Below are 24,099 nucleotides of genomic sequence, written 5' to 3'. Positions count from 1 at the left end.
CCCAGAGTTTTCTTTATCATTTTCTGTTCTTATTAGTGTAAACCTTTTCACTGCCAGCACACTAGTGGCATGGTGAGCGAGTCATAGAAAGGCTAATAATAACAAATGATATTATATGTAATAACAAATGTAATCTAGGCTCATATCTTATAATGCCATGTTAGTCTGCATATAAACTAAAAGGTTTCTGAGTTTACCTTTATAATGCAGTGCAAAATATCAAAGGAAGGTAACTAGTATAAGTGTATAATAGTATATAAACCTGATGGTTAATTAATCAATACATAACAAACAGAAAAAGATCCTCCATTGTAAAGACTGTAGACCATTCTACATAAACATCTGTTGTGATCGTCTTTTCTTCACTATTGTGACGTATATCAAAATGAAACCGCTTCTTGAACAAGAAAGAATGTAGGAAGAGGAAATACAACAATATATATATATATATATATATATATATATATATTGACACAAAACATTTCAGTGAGTTTTTAAGAAACATCTCAATTATGACACATTTTCATAAAAATGAATGGAATAATATTTAAATGTGACTTCTTTTTGCCCAGATTTACACTCTGGACAAGTCAACGCTAGTTGCTGAAAGTCAGAGCAAATCTGCAAATTTTGAGCAGTCAGAGTTGACAGATTTCAAAGAAAATCGCATAATGTATGATGGGCACTGACTGATGTTTTAGCTTAAGACTATGAATCCGTCCAGTTGGAGCATATCAAGCATGTCTGACATTATGAGCCGATTTTAGAATGCATTATTTTCATGTCAAGCATCTCCTATAACGAGGCACGTGTTTCTGTGCGAGTTTGTTGGTGGAACAACTTCTGATAGTGTTTGATCCTCAATAATTTAGAGTGATCCCCGGTTTTTCAAAGTCAGCAAGTGTGGTACCTAGTGTTTTAAAATCTGATCAGATTTTAAAAGTTGTGTAGTGTATTCCAGCCTTAAAGGGGTCATATAATGGTACATGCACTTTTACAAGTTGATTGTACTGAAATGTGTGTTGGCAGTGCCTGTACACAACCATCATAAAATGATCAAAATCCATCCAGTTTTTTTTATATTCTTATATGTTTTCCCCTCTCTCAAATCAAGCCGTTCAATTTTGTGACGTCACAAAATCGACGCCCCTCCCACGATTGTTGATTGACAGCAGCGTTTCAACACAGACCCGCCCTCGCTCGTGAGCGAACTGTCAATCAAAGTCCGCGCGGACCGGCGCGGTCATTGTTGAAACGTTGGAGCACTGTCTATGAGCAGAATGGCGTCTAAGCGATTGTGGTCTTCTGTTATTGGGTGCAATAACGAACACAGCAGTCATTTTGATGTTCCTAAATCCGAACCGCTGAAGACGCAGTGGCTGAGTTTGTTTTCGAAGGGAATATTCCCCACGATCAACAGCAATGCTTTCATGTTTGCGCGAATCATTTCACACGCCAGACTGCTTTACAAACGAGGGTAACGTTATAAAGCTGGTTTTGCTAAGAAGCTGCTCCTGAAAAAAGGATCGGTACCAACTATTCGTGTTCCTGCTGCACCTCCAGAAGAACTGAAGTGAGTGTAACATTTTATTAACCTTTATATTAATATTAATATTATTCTTTGCAAATCGCTTGCACGCTTCACGATGAATGCGGCTGTTTACACTCGGTACATTACGGCATTCTTTCTATGTACGACGTTCTCAATATAATTCATAATCCCACGTTTATAATGAACAACGCGTTATGGTTATTGTGTTATTGTGTTACAAACGGTGTACGCACAGAACAGAGGGGCGGGGTGAGGAAAGCTCATTATCATTTAAAGACACATGCACTCAAACGGCGTGCTGAAAACAGAGCTGTTTTTGACCAGGTAAAATTTGTGTTTTCTTACAATACTAATGAGAATTTTTAATTAAAGTATATTACAAACTTTTAATTTAGACCTTAAAGAATCATATTAGCTTGTACAAAAATGGCATTATATGACCCCTTTAAGGTGTAGACTGTGTAAGAATGTACACTCATTTTAAAATTATATTGTAACAGTGGAAGTTACAAGATTATCATCCAGTTATTTGTTTTGACATCCTCAAGTAGGCAGTAATTTTAGAGAACTGTGTCTGTCTATTAGTGTATGAAGTGTGAATGTAATGAGGTGGCTTAAAAGTTTTACTTTCACCTGTGGAGGAGTTTGTAAAGCTAAAAAAATTTAATAAATCACTTTTAAAGTTATGTAGGCATGTAATGTGATGAAATCTTGCTGTGGAAAGTGTAATGCATCTCATGTGGCCCAAATCACTGTTTATATGTGCCAGTTTTACATAAAGAAGCAGAGCATACAAAAATATACATCACAACCAAAATAAAAATCTCAAATAAATGTTTTTAAAAATATGTTTTACAAGTACATATTTACAATTATATCTAATTGTAACTTTTAAATCTATCAGCTCTGCGAAATGATTTACTGTTTTAAAGCAATCCAAACTGGTGACATCTGCTAGTGAAAATGGTGTAAAGGGCATACAGTAACAACCCCAACAATGACACAACTGCAACTGACAGGAGATACACAAAGTTCAACTTTAAGAAACATTTTATTGACCATCATTTGTGACATTTTCACACAGTTAGCATACTTTAATGAATAGATCATAGGTCAAAATAAATGTTTTATCCACAGCAGGTCAAGCGGGACATGAACTAGGATGAACACATGCCATTCAATTAATCAAAAACAAGACGATCAGTTAGAAACAAGGTAAACAAGGACAAATCAATTCAACAATTTAAAACCAACAATCTGACATGACACCAATGTCTTGTTCATTTACACATCCATTTAAAAAAATAATACAAAAATTAAACAGTTCCTTTAACAAAGAAACTCTTTTCAACACCCACCTCACTAATCTGCTGTAGGTGGTGATCCCTCTCCTTTCTTTTGATGCTGCTCTCTTGGTGATCAGAAATGTGTAAACAGCTGTAGGTAATGATCATCAGAAAAGCAGAATTGCACTTGAATGGTTCGATCCTTACCTCATGGCAAGAGAACCCTTAAAGGGATAGTTCACTTTGAAATTAAATTTTGGTATGTTTTAGCTTACCTCAAGGGCATCCAAGATTTGTAGGTGTCTTTTTTTCCGCAGTAGTTTCAATTTTTATATTTTTAGGTCAAACCGTTCTTGTCTGTCAGTCATATAATGCAGGTCTATGGTCACTGTCTCAAAGAGCATGCACAGAGTCCAAATTAAAACAATTCCCCATCGTCCAAATTAAACAATTCCCCATCGTAAGTACACATTGATGGCCCAAGACACGAAACGAGCGGTTTGTGTGAGAAAACGAACAGTATTTATAGCGTTTTTACCTCTTGTACACAGCCACGTCCAAGTGATCTGAGAGCGCGGGCGGGTATAGATATATACAATAGAAGTCACCTTGGCTACTGCAGTTCATTGGAACGAAACCGTAGCCAATGCGACATCTAGTGTATATATCTAAAATCTGACATTTCATATATAAATATATTTGAATTTACATAAATACATTCTTCTTCTTTTTAAACATATGAACGGATTAATAAAATTGTAAATTCCTTTTAGATAAATATATATAAAAAATTAACCATAAAAATCCGTCTCACATCAGTAACTGTCATGACGTCCCCACCGGGGTCGCGTGACTGTGCAGTTGGCTACATAATTTAACCGCGAAAATACATTTGATTTCACAAAGAGCAAGAAACAAGCAACAGCATCATGGATCGTTTTTTTAAAAGAAAAGCCCCACAAGAACCGGACAGTTTTTACTGTGAAATGGAGCCTCAGCCTACTACTTCCTCCACCAGCTCTGAGTCGGCACCAAAGGTCGCAAAGGTAGACAAGGCTAAAAAGAGAACATACAACGACAATTACCTAAAATTTGGCTTCATCAGTACTGGGGATGCAACATGCCCTCTCCCTTTGTGTCTAATATGTGGGATGAAACTGTCAAACCAAGGGATGGTTCTGAGCAAACTTAAAAGACACCTGACCACCAATCATCCATCACTTGCTGACAAGGATCCTGAATATTTTGTTAGAATGAAAAGTCAACAAAGCCGTCAAGAACAAATGATGATTAAATCCGCTAAAGCCTCGGAGAAGGCACTGGAAGCTAGCTACCTTGTAGCAGAAATAGTAGCTAAAACAAAGACGCCTCACACTATTGCAGAAACTGTAATTATGCCAGCATGTACAGCAATAGTGAACAAAATGCTAGGGCCTCAAGCTGCAAAAGAAATTTCAAAGGTCCCGCTGTCGGATTGTACAATAGGGAGGCGAATCAATGACATGTCTGTGGACATTGAAGATGTCGTTTTCGGGAAAATCAAGACAAGTTTTTCTTTACAACTTGATGAGTCAACGGACGTGAGTGGGCACGCTCAGCTCTTGGCAAATGTTCGGTTTGTGGATGGGGACCGTATTAGAAAGAATTTTTTATTTTGCAAACCGCTGCCAAACAAAACAACATGAGAAGAAATGTATCGTGTGACAACTGAGTATCTTGAAAAGGGAGGATTGAGTTGGAAGAACTGTATTAGTATCTGTACTGATGGTGCAGCTGCAATGACGGGCTGTGCCAAAGGTTTCATTAGCAGGGCCAAACAGCAAAACCCTGACATCCGAACAACCCACTGCTTCCTTCACAGAGAGGCACTTGCTGCAAAGACGCTCCCAAAAGAACTTTCGGATGTGCTTGACAGAGCAGTGGACATTGTTAATTTCATAAAGGCGCGCCCGTTAAAGAGCCGTCTGTTTTCGATTCTGTGCGAGGAAATGGGGGCAGAGCATCAGAGCTTGTTGCTACACACGGCAGTCCGCTGGCTGTCACGGGGGAAGGTTTTGGGCCGATTGTGCGAGTTAAGAGAAGAACTCAGAGTCTTCTTGACAGAAGAAAAATCTGCATATGCAGAGCTGCTCGCAGATGAGCAATGGTGCCTAAAACTCGCGTAATTGGCTGACATCTTTAAGCACCTCAATGAGCTGAACATTAAAATGCAAGGCAAAGAAGAAAACCTCCTCTCCTCGTCTGACAAACTGCGTGGCTTCAGATCTAAGCTCACACTCTGGCGTTCCTTTGTGGGACAGGGCAGGCTGGATATGTTTCCCCTGTGCAATGTGCATGTAAACAGCAGTACACTTTCTGATCTCATAACCCAGCATCTGAAATCTCTCGATGAGCGATTTAATCATTATTTTCCATCGGAGTCTTATGCACAGTTTGACTGGGTCCGTGATCCTTGGAGTTCAAGCGCTCTGGAGAGCGCAAAGGACTGGCCACTGCCAACACAGGAGCAACTGATGGAGATCAGGGAAGACCGCACATTGAAAATGAGATTTGGTGACATGGAATTGGACAGGTTTTGGATTTCAGTGAAAAAAGAGTATCCAGTGGCTTCAAGTAGCGCTGTTGCTATTTTGCTACCCTTCTCCACAACTTATCTGTGCGAACTGAGCTTTTCAAGCCTGACGTACATCAAGAACAAGTACAGGGACCGACTGAGGACTGTGGACCAGGAGCTCCGTGTCTGCCTCTCATCCATCCCTGCCAGGATAGGGCGGCTGTGTGCGTCGCACCAGGCTCACGTCTCTCATTGATTGTGGTCACCCCCACCCCCGGCTTATGTGAGCGCGTATGCGCGCTGCATGCGCGCATGTAGATCTTTCTCCCTCTCTCGTTGCGGATTATTGTTTGTGTGTGTGGGTGTATGTGGGTGTGTGTGTGTGTGCATGCGCATATGGCACGGATGAAAACAAGCACTATATGGAAAAACATTCCTGCTTATCTCTGGTGCATTTTTTAACATGCATCTTTTTCTTATCGTATTGTATCTGATTTTATTTATTTTTGTCATGTCTGCCCCTTTTTATTTTATTTTAACTGCATCCTGCACTTCATTTTAGTTCTCCTGGTCTGGATTTGTTGTTGGGTTCTTGTATTGGGCGGTCCACCTCTTACGGTTTTATGGCATTTGTGTCTCTGATTAATTATTTTGTGAATTACTTTGCAAACCTGTGTTTTTAAAGGTGCTATAAAGTTGCTATAAAGTTGTTATTATTATTGTTATTTACAGTTCGTATTATGCTCTGTTCATTACTGTCCTGTCTAAATAAACAGGACATTTGCATTTACATTTGGGTTATGCAGTGTTTTTAAATTATATTTTACACTGGGGTGCCTTGAGATTTTATGCACTTTTGAAAGGTGCCCTGACTGAAAAAAGTTTGAGAAAGGCTGTACTAGCATACAAGTGCAACCCGTTCTCATTCCCAGGGCATCATATACATTTTTGGTTCATATTGACTTCAAGTTCATACAGACACTGCAGCACTGAGCACTTGAATCTATAAAATATCACCCAAATCCTCTTTTTTTCTTCATTTTGCTCTTGGTATCCGTGTCAGGGAGCCTCTAACTCAACCTGTTCTACAATATTGAGTGAAGATATTGCTGGAATATCCTTAAAATCTTGTTTGTTTGGAGTGAGGTCTGGAGTAGGCCGAAGCTCTGGAGTAGGCCGAAGCCCTTGAGCTACCCAGGACTTTCTTGGTTTTACACCCAGGGCCCAGGTGGACGCACAGGGTAAGAAACAACATGCCTCCCAGACAACCAAAGGCTATACCACCAGAGGATGAGTCACTGGTGACCATGAGCCTCTTCACTCAGACGCTTGAGCAGCAAAAAGATTTTTACAAAGATATGTTACAACAACAACAGGACAACTTTAAATCTTTTGTGCAGCTCATAATTGATGGCACCAACAAACGCTTAGATGATGTATTTAAGGATGTTCAAGGAATCAAAATCAGCCTGGAATTTACTCAAGACAAAGTTGACAAAATGGCTAAAGCACAAGAGGAAATGAATAAGTTGAAGAAGCTTGAAACGGAAATACTTAAATCAAAGGAGGAGCTGGACAAGATGGCTACAAAGCTGGATTTTATTGAGAACCAGTCACGAAGAAACAACCTTATAGTGGATGGCATTTCTGAGGAAAGAGGAGAGAGCTGGGATGTATCCGAGAAGAAAATCAAGGACATGTTGGTCAGCAAAATGGGTCTAAATGACAACAATATTGAAATTGAACGGGCCCACAGGATTGGCCAGCATCAGGAGGGTGGAAGACCCAGCCAGATAATTGTCAAACTCCTGCGATTCAAGGACAAGCAGACCATTTTATCCTCTGCAAAGAAATTAAAAGGCACACGCATCTACATAAATGAGGACTTCTCTGAGGCTGTGAGGCTGTAATGAAGAAAAGAAAAGAACTGCTACCCAAGCTGCGAGCTGCCCGGGAAAGAGGAGAAATAGCCACTCTGAAATATGATAAACTGGTCATAAAATCCAAGAGTGGAGGAGCCTAGTTAGAAGTATGTAAACATTCTTTTTGTTTTGTTTATTTGTATTTTTGTGTGTTTTTACTTGTTATTTAGATCATGGCTATTGACTTGTGTCATTCAGCTTTTCCAATTAAGGGTATTACAATAGCGCACTTGAATATCTGCAGTTTGAGATACAAAACTAATGATATATATCAGATTTTGCAGTCCAATAGTATTGAAATCCTAGCTTTGTCTGAAACACACTTAGATTCTAGCTTCACGGATGTTGATGTGAAGATAGACGGCTATAGATTATTTAGGAGGGACAGAAATAGACATGGTGGTGGTGTTGCATTCTATGTTAAGGATAACATCCCAGTTAATGTTCGAAATGACTTCATATGGAAGTCATTTCGAGAATATTGAAGCATTATGGGTACAAGAATATTGAAGCATTATGGGTACAAGTTCATATACCACACATAAAGCCTATATTAGTTGGGTGTGTATACAGACCTCCCAGTGCCAATACTCAATATTTGGATAACATATGTGAAATGTTTGATGCTGTTTGTGATCAAAACGGAGAGATATTTATTTTAGGTGATTTTAACATTGACTGGCTGTCACCAAACTGTCCAATGTATAAGAAGCTTAAATCTACAGCTACAATATGTGGCCTAAAACAAATCCTAACTCAACCCACTAGGGTTGCTATACCAGAACATTGGTGTTATCTGCAACATGTATATATTTACAAACGCTTTTGAACAATGCTCCAAAGCAGTCTCTGTGCCCACTGGTTGTAGTGACCATAATATCATAGGAGTCACAAGGAAAACTAAATTGCCTAAAGGTGGCTGTAAAATAATTCATAAAAGAACTTATAGATATTTCAACCAAGAGCAGTATGTGGGTGAAATTCAAGGTGTGGACTGGTCAGAAGTGTGTGAAGATCGTGACCCTGACTTAGCCCTTAATAGGTTTATGGACATACTAATGAAAATAGTTGACAAGCATGCTCCTCTCAGACAAAGAGCTGTGAGAAATAAAAGTGCCCCTTGGTTGGACAAAAATCTTAAAAATGTAATGCTGTCTAGAGATAACGCTAAAACAAAAGCTAACATTTCTTGCGAACTAGCTGATCAAAAACAATACCGAACTCTTAGAAATAAAGTAGTCAAAATGAATAGAAAGAAGAAAAAAGAGTACTTCCAGGAAAAGATTAATGAAGCAAAAAATTATGGTAAAAAACTATGGAACACTTTAAATCAAATAATGGGCAGGAGTAAGCATTCAGCTGCTTCATATGTTGAAAATGATGGAGTGTTCATTACAGATTCAGAGGGAATTGCTAATTATTTCAATAATTATTTTATAAGTAGGGTAGAGAAATTTCGATCTGGTATGTGTCCAAATATTTTAGCATCTTATGATGCAATATTAAGTAAGATAATGAGTGAGAAGAACCATTCTGTCACTTTCTCATTCAGTCAAGTTGACAGAGGTTCTGTTGGAAAAATTCTTGCAGCTCTTCCTGGAAAGGCATCAGGCATGGACCACTTGGACTCCAGGCTTATCAGGGTGGCAGCTGAAGCTCTGTCCTTTCCCATTGCTCATTTGGTCAATTTAAGTTTGTTGCAGGGCATATTTCCAGAGAAATGGAAGGAGGCTAAAATCATACCACTGCCTAAAAATAAAAGAGCCATATTTACAGGACAGAATAGCCGACCTATCAGTCTATTACCTTTACTTAGCAAAGTTATGGAAAAGATTGCTTTTGAACAAGTTTATAAATATTTTTTTTCTAATAGACTAATCACCAAGTACCAGCATGCATATCGAGAGGGTCACTCCACATGCACTGCTTTAACTCATATGACCGACAGTTGGTTAGAAGAAATTGATGCAAACAGATTAGTAGGAGCAGTGATGTTGGACTTCAGTGCAGCGTTTGACCTGATAGATCACAAAATACTGCTTCAAAAATTAGAATGCTATGGTTTTACACCTTCGTCTCTGTCATGGATGGGGAGTTACCTATCCAATAGGAAGCAGCGGGTGTTCTTTAATGGTCAATATTCATCTATTAAGACAATACATTGTGGTGTGCCCCAGGGTAGCTGCCTTGGGCCTTTGCTATACTCGATTTTTACAAATGATTTACCTTTTATTGTGAAACATTCAACTGTTGTTATGTATGCAGATGATTCCACACTGTACTGTTCTGCAAAAACTCCTCATGATGTTTCAAATCTATTAAATCATGACTTGCAGAATATAAGCAAGTGGGTAAAAGATAACAAATTAGTTTTAAATGTAGACAAATCAACATCTATGATATTCTGGAAAAGATCAAAACTAACTACCCAGCCCTCTCTGAACTTGTCAGTCAATGGGCTGCAGCTAAGACAAGTGATGCAAGCCAGGTTACTGGGTGTCACCTTGGATTCTTACTTGTCTTGGTCAGCTCATATTGATGGAATGATACCTAAAATGGGGAATGGTATTGCAATGTCCAGAAAATGTGTGTCATATATTCCTATGTCCATTGCTAAACAGGTTGTCCAGTCTCTTGTTCTGTGCCATTTAGAAAACTGTCCAATTATATGGTCGTCTGCATCACAAAAAGACCTTCGTAAGCTTCAAGTGGCACAAAATAGGGCAGCGAGGACTGTCCTCCAGTGCTCTCTTAAGACTAACGTGGCCTTGATGCATAAACGCCTTTCTTGGCTCACAGTTGACGACAAAATTAAACTACGATTAACTTCAATATTGTGGAATGCAGTATTTATGAAACAGCCACAGTTTCTCTCTGAGCAGCTTTTTTTTGTAGGAAGTGGACACCTATATGCCACCAGGCAGGCACTATGTGGTGATATAAAACTTCCGCTTCCCATATGGAGCTTATAATATGACAAAATGATTTGAATTTGAATTGTGTAAATTTGAATTATTTGCAAGTGTAATCTAACTAAATTGAATTTTAGGTGGTAGTTTAAATAGTTCTGAATTTGATTTGTTTTAAACGAATATTGAACGTTTGAAATTTAACAAATTGAAATGTTTTTATGGCTGAATTTTATAGACATGTATTTTCAAACAGCTAGTTTTTTTGTTCTGAATTCGTATAGTGCAAATATTCAGTTTAAAAAAATACAGATTCAAGTTTTCAAGATGAAGAAATTCGGAACTTCAAATTCAGTTTTCTAAAATTCAAGTTCAAAAATTCAAGTTCAAAAATTCAGATCTTACAGAAAGTAGGCTAGGTCACAGGTCATCCACAGGGAAGAGTAAAGGATCTCAGATAAGTCGAACAGAGCATTTTGGCTGCACTGCAGTAGTTTTCTGCTGCAAACGCGGTGGTGGTTCAAGAGAATCCTTGTATCTTTCGTTCAGTCGTTTTTTTTTATTTAATATTAAGAGTAGAAAAATGAGAAAACAGCTTGAGTATTAGATTTCTTCTAATATTCTAGTAATAATAGTCCGCTGCAGCTGTTGCACGGAGCTTACAAAACGCGTGTATTGCAACTATAGGCTACATTTAATTTTCTCATCAAACAACTAGACTAACGAATGGCTCGGCACAACAGAAGAGCTTAGAAAGGGCTTTCTCTCTGTGTAGACCAGCAGTTGGTCTGAATTTGCCTATTTTCTCGACTGTATAGGCTAAGTCACGTTTTATCATGAAACACGCTCTGATTTATTCCAAAGTGACTCAGGCATATATAATGCATTTAATGTTAAATAATCTAAATGTTGACTTTCAAAAGTAGGCGCGCCTATTCTCTGTATTTTGGTTCATTTTTGGTGAGCGCCAGAAAGATCTAAAGAGACCGAGACGCGCTAAAGCAGCGCATCATGTTGTTTTATTTATTTTTCAATGGCATGATATTTTGTAGTCATTTTGAATGTACACAAATAAAAATATACATTTTACTGTTTCGGATGATGTCATATTATCTGTATGAAATAACAGAGTATTAAGTTATTTCCCAGCAGTGGAACAAATCCAAGTGATGGCGCTCGCGCATCGCGCTCTCACACAACATAGTAGGATATCAGTTCTGGCGTTGCTTCATATCGCAGACTGCTCATTATCAAAATGAAACACAGTCAACCAAACATATAAAAAGTTATTCTGCATAATTTAATTGGTCTGTTGTACAATATAAAGGGCAAGCTGTGCCGCACACAGTCCCACTCCAAACATTTCCCTTGCTGTGAAGACGCTGATTTAGCCTATAGGCCTACGTGTATTTTGGGACTCGACTGAAGTATGAAGCCTTCTTTATAGTTAGCATCCACATGTTACATTGCAATGAAAACTTTTGACTGAATGAGAGATGCGCGACCGTTTCGATTTAAATAAATTTGTTTAGGCTTGGCGTTTATAAAGGGCACAATATAGGCTATTTTTATAGTCTGTAGCCTATATATTATTTTATTATAGCCTAGCCTACATACTTATTTTTCATTCTTGTTGTTTTTTGCATTCATTTGTCATAAGGGAAAGTAAAATAGGCAACACATAGCCTACATGTTAATAGTGTTTATCATGTAAATGCTGTATTTTATTTACAGGTCTTTTACACTATTGCTGAATAGGCTAATATAAAAAAAAAATACAAATAATTATGACGCCTTTCTCTCTCAACATGATCCGGTGTGACTTGCACTCAGGTGCATGCGACTTATTTTCTGGCAAATACGGTCAGTTAAAAAATGTTGCTGTATTATTACAAAATGCATAGAGTGGAGACCATTTGGGCAAAAAAAAACATATTGTGTTCATTACCCCCACCCACATTTGGGCTTAATCACTGTTATTATTAGGAAATGTATTTAGGTGTAGACAAAATCAGTTATGTTTATTTATAAATATGAACGTATACCTCGCATTTCCCGGACACTAGCCGTAAGTCTACTTCTTTGGCCTATTTTTTTTAGCTGGCCAGTTCTCAAAATCTGTGTGGAAAGCTGCGGAGCGAGGAGAGAACGCACAATGGCTTTGCTTTGGAAGTTTTTTTTTTTGTTTTTTTTAAAGTTTAGTTGCCAGAGAAAATAACACACCGTTTTGTTTAACATCAATTGATACTCAATATTAATTAAATAAATAAATATAATGTCAGAGAATGCACAAAGCGCATCCTTTTGAGATGTAAATTATAATACATTTTAATAAAACACACAAGGCCTACATCATAAAACTCAGAAGATTATGTATTTTAATATATTATATTATAATACAAATAAAAAGGCGTCATACTTCAGTCGAGTCCCAAAATACACCTATAGGCTAAATCAGCGTCTTCACAGCAAGGGAAATGTTTGGAATAACAAGTAGGCCTAGGACTGTGTGCGGCACAGCATATTGTACAACAGACCAATTAAATTAAGCAGAATAACTTTTTATATGTTTGGTTGACTGTGTTTCATTTTGATAATGAACAGTCTGCGATATGAAGCAACGCCAGAACTGATATCCTACTATGTTGTGTGAGAGCGCGATGCGCGAGCGCCATCACTTGGATTTGTTCCACTGCTGGGAAATAACTTAATACTTTGTTATTTAGTCATACAGATAATATGACATCATCCGAAACAGTAAAATGTATATTTTTATTTGTGTACATTCAAAATGACTACAAAATATCATGCCATTGAAAAATAAATAAAACAACATGATGCGCTGCTTTAGCGTCTCGGTCTCTTTAGATCTTTCTGGCGCTCACCAAAAATGAACCAAAATACAGAGAATAGGCGCGCCTACTTTTGAAAGTCAACATTTAGATTATTTAACATTAAATGCATTATATATGCCTGAGTCACTTTGGAATAAATCAGAGCGTGTTTCATGATAAAACGTGACTTAGCCTATACAGTCGAGAAAATAGGCAAATTCAGACCAACTGCTGGTCTACACAGAGAGAAAGCTCTGTCTAAGCTCTTCTGTTGTGCCGAGCCATTCGCTAGTCTAGTTGTTTGATGAGAAAATTAAATGTAGCCTAGTTGCAATACACGCGTTTTGTAAGCTCCGTGCAACTGCTGCAGCGGACTATTATTACTAGAATATTAGAAGAAAACTAATACTCAAGCTGTTTTCTCATTTTTCTACTCTTAATATAAAAAAAAAAAAAAAACGACTGAACGAAAGATACACGGATTCTCTTGAACCACCACCGCGTTTGCAGCAGAAAACTACTGCAGTGCAGCCAAAATGCTCTGTTCGACTTATCTGAGATCCTTTACTCTTCCCTGTGGATGACCTGTGACCTACTTTCTGTAAGATCTGAATTTTTGAACTTGAATTTTAGAAAACTGAATTTGAAGTTCCGAATTTCTTCATCTTGAAAACTTGAATCTGTATTTTTTTAAACTGAATATTTGCACTATACGAATTCAGAACAAAAAAAACTAGCTGTTTGAAAATACATGTCTATAAAATTCAGCCATAAAAACATTTCAATTTGTTAAATTTCAAACGTTCAATATTCGTTTAAAACAAATCAAATTCAGAACTATTTAAACAACCACCTAAAATTCAATTTAGTTAGATTACACTTGCAAATAATTCAAATTTACACAATTCAAATTCAAATCATTTTGTCATATTATAAGCTCCATACTCCCAGGACAAATTTTCTGAAACGCACATCACTTTACAGAGCAATATCTATTTGGAATCGACTCTCTGTCTCATCACGCAGAATTCAGAACAAATACAAATTTAAGAGGACAGTAACCCAGGAACTGCTGCAAATGACCACGTGAAAGCTGGAAATTGTTATGTTCTTTCACTTGGTAATATTTTGAATGTAATTGCAATGTTTGAATTCTTTTGATTGTAATTTGTGTTGTTATTGCTTTGTGTAATTTTATGTTGTGAATATTTTAAAGAGGACCCCAGGAAGATTAGCTGCCATTAAATGGGTCGCTAATGGGGATCCTAATAAAACAATATACTTACGCTTTTGTCACGTCCGTCGGCGTCTACTTCCAACCTATGCTTCCAACGCACATGTCACCCTCAATATGAGACGCACAGAGCTTTCCACTAGCTCCAATGTAAACCCATCCGCGGTACTATTTTTTTTTTGATTTTAATATATATTATATAAACATATATCATTTTATTTTGATATATTTCAACACAAAAATGTGATTGATAATTCTACAATACAATATGAAAATGTTATTTTACAACAGCGTCATGAATATTGATTGGTTTAAAGATAATTGTATTATTAATATTTATATTCAGCCTACCATTAGCCACAAACGTTACCATTTCACCATTAATAATCAATTAATCTCGATAAAATCTTTGGCAGAAGAGAACTACCCATAATCCGTTGCTATGGAGACACTGACGGGGTCAGTGGATTCACCCAATCGCAACCAACGCACCAGAGTTTGATGGGAGCTTTCTCTTCCGTTTTCTGAGACAGGTAAGTCAAACTTTGGCTATTATTTAAGTTCTGAAGGTGATATACAGCTGTTTTAGAAAGACAACGTGTCTGGCTTGATTTGCTAAAATCTTGCAAACCTTTTTCAAGAAGTTAAAAAATTTAAATGTAAATCTTTGACTCGTTCTCAAAGTAGTTTAAGCCAATTTAAACTAGCTAACGCCTAACGGGCTTGCTAGCTAAATTCTACCGTAAGGGAAACACATGGCGGCAGGTTAATCTGTGGAGAAGACTGTTGCAATCTGTTGTGAAGTTGGGGCAAAATTAATTAATTGTACGGGCCACAAAACGAGCATTACAATGTGATAATATTGTAACGTTATTAAAGTGAGTGTGTAAAATGAAAATTCAGGTATTTTTGTAAAAAAAAAAAAAAGCCAACGTGGCTAATTTATGAGATTATAACCTCACGTTATATACTTTGCATGTATTTTCATATTTGTTTTACTTTACATTTTCACCCGAGTACAAACTATGAAGATGCATTTGATTGTAAGGTTTCTGTTTATTTTAATGTTACAGACATGTTCTGTCAATATTATCTCTCCTGTTTAGTTTGTTGAAAAATGAGTGGTTTGGAATTTGATGCTGAAGATTTGGAGTTGGAGGAAGAGCTTCAGGATGCTAACAGACTTCTTCAGGTTTTGGAGGTAAGTTAAGTGTTGCATTATGGCAAAACGTTTTAAGAAAATGATTTGACACCTAAATTATTGACTCTTTATTTGGTGTGTTGCGTTTTTGTGTCTTGTTGAATTACACAGAGTGAGGCTCAGAAGGAACTCAAGGCACAGAGGGAACACAAGCCAACCCCTGTCCAATGGAAGAAGCGTGACAGGCATGGGTTTGTTATTCCTAAAAGGCCTTCATCCAGTAGGAAAACCAGTGGAAAGCCATCTGGTTAGTAGTCCTACTTATATGTCTCCTTTGTTTACTTAACAATTTCCATTACTAAATTTGTCTCAATGTCATTTTCAGCGCCAACTACCAAGCAACATCAACGCACAGGTAAAGCAAAAACACAATTTGTGATTAATGAAAAACTAATAAAGATTGATATTAACATGGTTTTAATCTCCATAACCTTATTAAAGTCTGTGAAAAGGAGTTTCAAAGTTCCAGATTGTCTTTCTTCTCTCCTTATGTCACGTTGAAGGGGTTGCAGTCTCAGCAGAAATACCATCAGTTATTAAAACAGAGCAAATGTTAATGTCAGAATTGTACTGAAAACTGATAGTCTCCGTTATAAAGCCTGCATGTCTTTGCCACCCGTACTTCCTTAATAAAATGATTGTTAACACAGAACAGCCCAGATGTGCGGCACCTACTGATGTTGTTGCCAGTGTCAATCTAACAAAAGGTACATAATTAAAGCATAGTGTATTGTAATTGCCTGGATAGATTATACTTTTAATTAGTTTAGATGTCATTTCTTGACAGTTTTGGTTTAGGTAGAAATGTATGAGCTGCTGGTTTATTGGCGAAGTTTATTTATTTCATTCTTTTTCTGTTAGGATCTGAAACTGAGGTGCTTCGCCAGGAGCTCCTTGAGCTGCTTGAGGACGGAGTAGACAGTACATTAGAGGATACAGCCGTGACTTGTTGTGAGGCGTCACCTGCTACTGACTGGGAGATCAGAAACAAAGTGTCCTCACAAAAGTGGAAAGAGGCCAGGCCATTTCTTGTTGAAAATATGCTGGCTACCCAAGATCCACATTGTGGGTGCCAGTGTGGCAAACAAGCTGTTGTGAGGTGTCTGGACTGCCTGCCTTTCCCGTTCCTCTGTGAGGACTGTGATACTGCTGTTCATTCACGCTTTGTCTTGCACAACAGAGAGTCACTAACTGGAGGATTTTTGCAGCCTTTGTCAGAGTTGCGCCAGCAAATGGGTAGCAGCTAAGACCATTACAAGTATTATGCCTTACTATGAATGAAACGTGTGCTATTCCTGTTACTGGATTCACATTAAGAAACCAAATGTTGATGTTTTTCAAATTCTCTATGCAATGCATCTTTTTAGTTGAAGAAATAGTTAATATTTGCAGAACAAGTTAGTGTGTGTGTGTGCTTTTTTTGGGTATCTAAACAATACACAATTTAATTTTTTTGATAGCACGGCTGTTACCTATACAGAGACCAGATCGTGTGTGTGGCTGTTCAACAGGCAACATTCATGCGTCACCTGGCAGAAATGTGGCTGTCATTACCATAAATGGTAAGTGGACATTTTACACATGGTAGCTTCGCTTTAATCTTGAGAAGCTGCAGAGTTGCAGTCTCTATTATTTAGTCACTGTAACTTACCCTGTACACTTACAGCTAAACTGAGGCATATTGTTGGCATTTTTCAACTCGCCAGTCGTGTGCCGAGTTGTGCCCGCTGAGAATTGCATGCACATCACGGTTCCTCACGGGTATATTCTAAGTACTGTTTAAAAACGATATAATATTCTTTGCGCGGTTCATCAATGGTGATAAATGATTCAACCATCAACCAGGTGCGGAAAACTCTGCACAACACCGACACAGCTGGTGCTCCGTCTCTCTTTCTCTTCTGTCACACACACTACGCCCACACATGCGCACTGACCTCCCTTCCTTCTCGTTGTTCATGATTACTCATCATGCAAGGGGTTTTGCCCAATTTCACTGTGGGTGTATCCAGGCTGTATCCATATAACAATGTGTGTCAATGTATCATCCAAGCGGTATTTTGTTGTAATGCACGAGCACGACAAGGTGGCAGTACCTACATTTCAAGTGCATTATCATGTGTTTTCCGCAACATCTTCTTGCAATCTTTTCCCTATAACCATTTAAACTTATCAGAAAGAGGGAATTAGAAACAACGGCCTGTTTCCTTCTTCTGTTGAGGTAAATTAACAGTATTACTTAATTTATTAATTTGAATTAATGCTCCCTATAGGCCGCTACAACCTTGTATTGCCAGCTTTGAGTTGCACCAGCTGTTGCCTAACATGGTCCCCCACCATTGAGGACATCCAGCGTGATGGATACTGGCCTGGCACCGTGAATTTCTGCACCCTGTATACCACTGATGTCTTTCAGTCTTTCTATGACCTTAAGATGGCCGCACCAGGTGTATCACTTAAGGCGTACATCAAAATGCTTGATGAAAGAACAAGGCGCTTCGGAAGAGTGAGTTTTCAATTTTGCCAAGCTTAATGAAGATGCATGCAATGTTTATTAGTTAGTGTTAATGGTGAGTTACACATACACAAATATTATTTTCCTCTGACTTTTCTCCTATGTTTGTCCTATATCTAAAAGGCTGGCAAAATATCAGCTGATTCCTTCAGCAAAAGCTTTTCCGAGTGGGTTGCTGTGACATACGAGGCGGAGAAGAAATTCTCTGCATCAAAAGGTAAAAAAAATAAAAAAATAATGTCCATTACATTATCATAATGTTTTGTAGAATTATCAAGCACATTTTTTATCATCCGGTTTATATTGGAATGAGTTGATGACTGACGAAGTTGCCCTGGGCGTCCAATAGTACAGCGGATGGGTTTACATTAGAGTTAGTGGAAAGCTCTGTGCGTCTCATATTGACGCTAAAGGGTGACATGTGCGTTGGTAGTAGACGCCAACAGACGTGACAAAAGCGTAAGTATATGACGCCCTGGGAATGAGGACGGGTTGACAAGTCTTACTATTTTTTTTTTTTTTACCATAAATTATCATATGGCAGAAAGAGTAATAGGCCTGGTTATATGCTGGTAAGCGATTCTGAATGCAGGATTTGTTGGCTTAATTTGCACTTATTTTAGTTGGTGGAGCAGAGATGGACAAAGGGACTGGCAATATATGACAATAGTGTACATAAAAATCTAGTTACTCAACATTAACATCATTAATATCACACACACACTCGTTCTGAACAAAAGTACCAGCATCTATCTAATAAAATGTTGGTCATGCAGTTCTCGGCTGAATAAGTGTATCATCAGAGAGTAAGATACACAAAGTTCAACTTTAAGAAACATTTTATTGATCATCATTGGTGACATTTTCACATAGTTATGGTTCACAGAACCAACAAAATATCAGTTTGGTTTTAATGTTTTGTTCCAGGACTTTAATGGTGGTGATGTAAAATGTGAAATGACATTAGCTTACTTTAATGAATAGATCAGAGGTCAAAATAATTGTTTTATCTACAGCGGGTCAGCGGAGCATTTACTGGGATGAACATGTGACATTCAATTGACCAAAAACAAGACAATCAAGGACAAATCAATTCAACAATTTAACACTTCCCGTACACCTGATGATCCCAGCGGAGTTTGCTGCCCAAAACATTCAGTTCAGAGACACACCACAGATCATGCTATCTTCTGGATAAGATTATGTATTCACTGTTAAAAAAAAATACTCAGATGTTTCTCTAAAAATGCCTTTGGAGAAATAGTTACAATATATGGAGGGCAGCTCGCATCATTTTGTGAATTTGAGAAATATTTGAGTTCATATTGAAATCTCTGACTCTTGATTACAGACTTTGGTATCTTGGCAAATCTGAGCACAGTTTGAGGAATTATTCAGATCTTTTCTGAAACTCTAGAGGAGAAATGTAAAATTAGTGTGTATCTAAACTGGGCATTTCTGTTTCTTACAAATATATCGCAAAATCATTAATTAGAACTACTTTCACTCTCCAGATTGATGAAGAGACCAATCATCCTGCTCTTGAGAAAAGATCAACCTCACCGTCTGACACCTTCAAACTTAAAACATCCGTCGTACTGGACACATAATCTGATTTAACTGCACAGAATTAGAAGTTCATTTAGTACCAACTACACACAGCTAAAACAATCAATACAATTAGTAAAATCAGGTAAATATTTAACATATGCTCATATTATGCTCATTCTGATCACATATTCAGTACTCATCTACAACAGTAAAATAATGACCCTTAAATGTATAAATTAAAATCCTCACTCAACAGTCTGTGACCTTGATGATGTTGCACTTGTGAAAGATTTCAAGTAAAAGTCATGCAGAAAACACCAACTTTTTTTTTTTTTTCACATGCACTGAATGAAGTTTTTTGATCGTAAGAATAATGTTTCAATTACTACCATCTACAGGAAACGTCTTCACAGTTTTTGCAACCGTTAGTTTTCCAAAGAGTTTTGGAAGACGTGACATATCTTAATACACTAACAGAGAATGTTTAGTGTATGTAAATGCTACACATTTCACTGAAAGCTGAAGCACAGACACTGGAACCATCACAGGTTGACACAGAAACAGAAAATGCACTTTCAGTAACGTTTGAAACTAACAGGACACTTGCTGATAAATCAATCCAGATGTTTGAAGACAGAAGGATGTTGATTGGACATACAGGAGTCACATTCATCCAGCTGTTTCCTACAAACCCACAAGATTTACCAGCCTCATAATACTGATTTAGCATGGACAGCTTCGTGACAGTCCTAAACATTACAATACACGACTTCAAGGTGTCAAAAAGCTGTAGTTGTAAAGTAAATAACTTTTACTTACTTAAATGACGTACGGGACATCAAACAGAAACACGTTTCACATCATCCTTTTATCACAACTCCTAGTTTAACATTTTAAAAGGGGGTTAGCTCAACAATAAAAAATATTAAATTATTTCTATTATTTTTTATATAAAACAAAAAATTGCCCATGGCATTGCTCTACTTCGTAACAAACATCCAGTCACAAGAAACCATCTCCTCATAAAAATGAAGTTCAAGTATGCATAAACATTAATATTTTAACTCTACAGATTAGTGAAATGTCTCAAAGTGTCTTATTTAGTGTAACAGACTATGATCAAACACTAAACAAAACTAATGTTTGTAATTAATGCTGCATTCACACTATGTCGGGTATAATTACCCAGGTTACAATGTAACAAATCTAGATCAGTCTGAGTGTGTGTTACATTGACACAAGCAAACATAATACTGAATAAAAGTGACTTCACAACTTCACCAAAGTCCCTGTGCAGTAACTCGTATGAACACCAGCATTGGCACTAATGCTACTTCAATCTGTGATCATCAGTATGAGACGTGAGATGTTACAACTAGAGGAAATGGACATCATCTCAATACAACGACTCTGAGGACGTGTTGGTTCATAGAAGTACCATCGGTTGTACATTAAACCTCAGATAAAGGGTGATGTATAGCAGTGAACATTAAAGTCAAAGTGCTTTTGTTTCAGCTCCTTTCATCAATAACACACACACACACACACACACACACACACACACACACACACACACACACACACACACATCAGCTCAGCTCTACACACCGCACTGATTCAGACGAATAGCAGCTAATAAAAACAAACGTACTATACAGTACACTAGTCGAATCCACAGCTCTGTTCCCTAAACCTAGTAAGCTGTCATGGAACCTCATAAGTGACTGATTTGACTTTTGATTTATTATTTTTTGAGAGGAGCATCATTTGTGGAGTACCTTTTGTTAATACAACACGTCTATTATATTGTGTTTATTAGGGCTGAGTATTGACAGATTCCACGAATCGATTAAATTCCAATTCAGATTTGATTCAATTCTATATTGATTCGTTTATATATAAATAACATTCCTTTTCTCAAAGAATTCAAATTCCATATTCAATGGCTGTTTATTGGTTAGATATAATGATGAATGATATTAACAGTTATTAGATACATTTTTAATTAGAGGCTACTGTAAGTTGCTCTGTGAATAGTAGATTTTAAGACTCACACCTGAAAGTAAATGTGTTGTCAATCCCAAAAATTGACAGTGGCCCTGTTTACACCTGGTATAAAGATGCGTTTCAGTCGTTTAGATGAAGTGGACGACGCTAAATACAGGAGTAAACTGGTCTAAAACGTTTTGAGCTTGTCCACTTTCCACCACTTCCAGAGGTAGTTGAAAACACATTTGCCGGATTGCTTTCGTAGTGTAAACTCTCATGTGGACGAATGTGTTCAAACAGCCACAAAAGACCGTCTTCTCTCCACAGACTGACCTGATGAGTAACATTATAGGAAATGCTCTAGCCTGATGAGATTCAAACTTTGTCGGCTGAAGAAGTTTGTTTTGAAGATGAAAAACATACCAAGCTCAGTGTTCTCTCATCCTTCCTGATTTCTAACACACACTCACAGCGCTCGGCTGCTCTTGCGGTTCAGAGCTTGTCGTCTCCGGTCGCGTTTATATGTTATTTGCGAGAGCTTATTTCATCTATTAGATTGAAAGATCTGAAAAAACATAAATTTCCCTGCCCATAGACCCTCCCCTCGAAGAAATCAGGACAGAAGTGGTTGAAAGTGGACAAAAGAGACGGATTAAAACACCAGGTGTGAACGGGAATGTGTCGCCCTCGTCTACCAGGTGTGAACAGGGTCAAAATGAAAACGAAGATTGATAAAAAAAAAAAGTGTATAATGTCAACCCAGCCCTGTCTATGTCGGCTGCTCACTAGGTTTGGGAACAGAGTTTGTATACCAGCACTACAAAGCCTTGGTACCAAACAACACTCGGATGTGTCTATAAAATCTAAAAGCTTTACATAGTCCAGTCATGAAATCAAAAAAGACGAATGTGCAAGAAGCATGCTGACCAGAAGAGAAGAGATGATCTATTGTGCAGTGAAGAGGGTCTGCGGCAGCGAAAGAGTTTCACTTCAGTCCTCCTCCAACTGGAAACTCAGTGAGCCGATGTAGTTCAGTCACAAAGAGAGAAAAGTCACTGTACTGGAAGACTGGGTGGAGGACGCTCACAGAGACTGAAGAGAAGAGATGGCGTCTGGTCTTACACTCAAGATGTTAGAGAAAGGGATGGACGAGAACTTTGAGTCAGAAAAGGCAAAGGTCTTGTTCTTCTGGTTTATCTACAAGACAAGTTAGCTTGTGCCTCATTTGGACTGAAGTCTGGTTTCTTTCCCTTTGTACATCATAAGGTGAATGAGGGGTTGTGTTTCCTGACTTCCTGTAGCAGGCGCTCTCGGTCCGACAGAGCTTTCTCCAGAGCCGACTGGACGTCAGTGAGTTTGGACTCCAGAGACTGTACCAACGGAGAAACACGTACATAATATTACACCTATCCTGAACTAAAAAACAAGATCAGTTGAAGCACAAAAACATTCTTTTGAAACAGACAAACATACTAAAAAGAGACAATTTTAGAGAGAAGTTGAACTTGCAACAATACACCTTCACCCATGAATAATAAAAACGTTTAGACTTCAAACATGTAATTAAGATATCGAATGCCACGGTTGACGTTCAAGTCTTCTCATTCTCGAAAGGAATCATAGCCAAGCACTGGAAAATTACAATCACTCTATCACTCTGAATTCCTCCAAAAAAGAACTCAATATTTGCCCTCAAAATTATGTGAAAGTCCATTTTTGCCAGATTAGAAAAAAACAAAAAAAAATCATGCTTTGGTAAAAAGTCATAATTACAACATAAAAAGTTGAAATTGAGATACTAAGTCATAATTATGACATACAGTTGAAATAAAAAATAAAAAACTAGAGATTCTGACAAAGTCAAAATTAAGTTGAAATTCACAAAAATAATTATGACGTCAAAATTGACAATTATCAGGCAAGTCAATTATGACAAAGTGGATAGGAGTCAAAATTAAGAGATAGTATGAATTTGTAAAATTCCCAAAATTTTCAATTGAGTCACCTCAATTTTTAACATTTTATCTCAATTTTTACTTCTTCATATTACCGGTAATGATTTTTATATCACAATTATATATATTTTTCTTACATGGCAGAAATGGGCTTCCGTACAAAACTCATTCGCACTGTTTACTTCAAATATGGTGCATCAAGATGCATTACGTTAGATTTGATGCCCTTGATTCTTCCATGTCCAGCCTTATGCATCTTGACATGCCATATCTGAATTGAATGTGAGCACAAATGAGATTTGAAAACTACAATGAATAGGCATATGTTCTAATATCTTAAACAGAACTCAAACAGGCCAAATATAGTAAATACAGTGTTAAACTGTGCATATTAATCTCCTAATATACCATACCTTGTTGTTCTCCTCAGCTCTGAAGCAGGATTGGTCAGCTCTCTCTTGGTCCACTTCTGTCTCGATCCCTGATTGGCTCTTTGCAGCTGATGTGTGAGAGTGAAACAGAGGAGGCAAACATTAGTTCAACAGGAACATCCTCAACATCTGAGCAGCTGCAGTAACCCGAACCCGAAGGACTCAC

The 24,099-nt window shown here is 37.6% G+C and overlaps 2 protein-coding genes and 2 long non-coding RNA genes across 5 annotated transcripts in view; 2 read left to right on the top strand and 2 right to left on the bottom strand.

The window, feature by feature from the left end:
* Positions 1-15,130: 15,130 nt before the first annotated feature.
* On the top strand, positions 15,131-16,207 carry LOC309480275 (uncharacterized protein; the record flags this gene model as incomplete). Its single annotated transcript, XM_082144686.1, has 4 exons — positions 15,131-15,492; positions 15,604-15,739; positions 15,818-15,847; positions 16,143-16,207. The coding sequence occupies exons 1-4, from the start codon at positions 15,409-15,411 to the stop codon at positions 16,205-16,207; spliced, it is 315 nt and encodes a 104-aa protein (XP_082000812.1). The 5' UTR covers positions 15,131-15,408.
* A 386-nt stretch (positions 16,208-16,593) lies between these two features.
* LOC309481463 lies at positions 16,594-18,579 on the top strand. The gene is made up of 4 exons (XR_014200024.1): positions 16,594-16,728; positions 16,953-17,054; positions 17,766-17,998; positions 18,131-18,579. It is a non-coding gene; the product is annotated as an uncharacterized lncRNA (long non-coding RNA).
* Positions 18,580-18,828: 249 nt separating this feature from the next.
* LOC309480700 overlaps positions 18,829-24,099 on the bottom strand; it is an 87,322-nt gene continuing 82,051 nt past the window's right edge. Inside the window, exon 2 of the long non-coding RNA XR_014199734.1 lies at positions 18,829-21,757. This is a non-coding gene — a long non-coding RNA (uncharacterized lncRNA). The remainder of the gene's footprint in view (positions 21,758-24,099) is intronic.
* Positions 18,829-24,099, bottom strand: part of bltp3a (bridge-like lipid transfer protein family member 3A) — a 42,492-nt gene continuing 37,221 nt past the window's right edge. The window contains exons 20-21 of one of the 2 annotated variants that reach the window (XM_082144985.1): positions 23,916-24,001; positions 18,829-22,917 (exon numbers count right to left, since the gene is read on the bottom strand). In XM_082144985.1, coding sequence (XP_082001111.1) covers positions 22,807-22,917; positions 23,916-24,001 — 197 coding nt within the window. In that variant the 3' untranslated portion in view covers positions 18,829-22,806. Of the gene's footprint in view, positions 22,918-23,665; positions 23,774-23,915; positions 24,002-24,099 lie in introns of those variants that run through there. The other variant, XM_082144986.1, reaches the window with a different exon arrangement.

The sequence above is a fragment of the Leuciscus leuciscus genome, assembly GCF_965113295.1.
Source record: "Leuciscus leuciscus genome assembly, chromosome: 18".
Lineage (NCBI taxonomy): Eukaryota > Metazoa > Chordata > Actinopteri > Cypriniformes > Leuciscidae > Leuciscus > Leuciscus leuciscus.
Note: the sequence above shows the minus strand (reverse complement) of the source record. Positions and strands in the feature narration are given on the sequence as shown.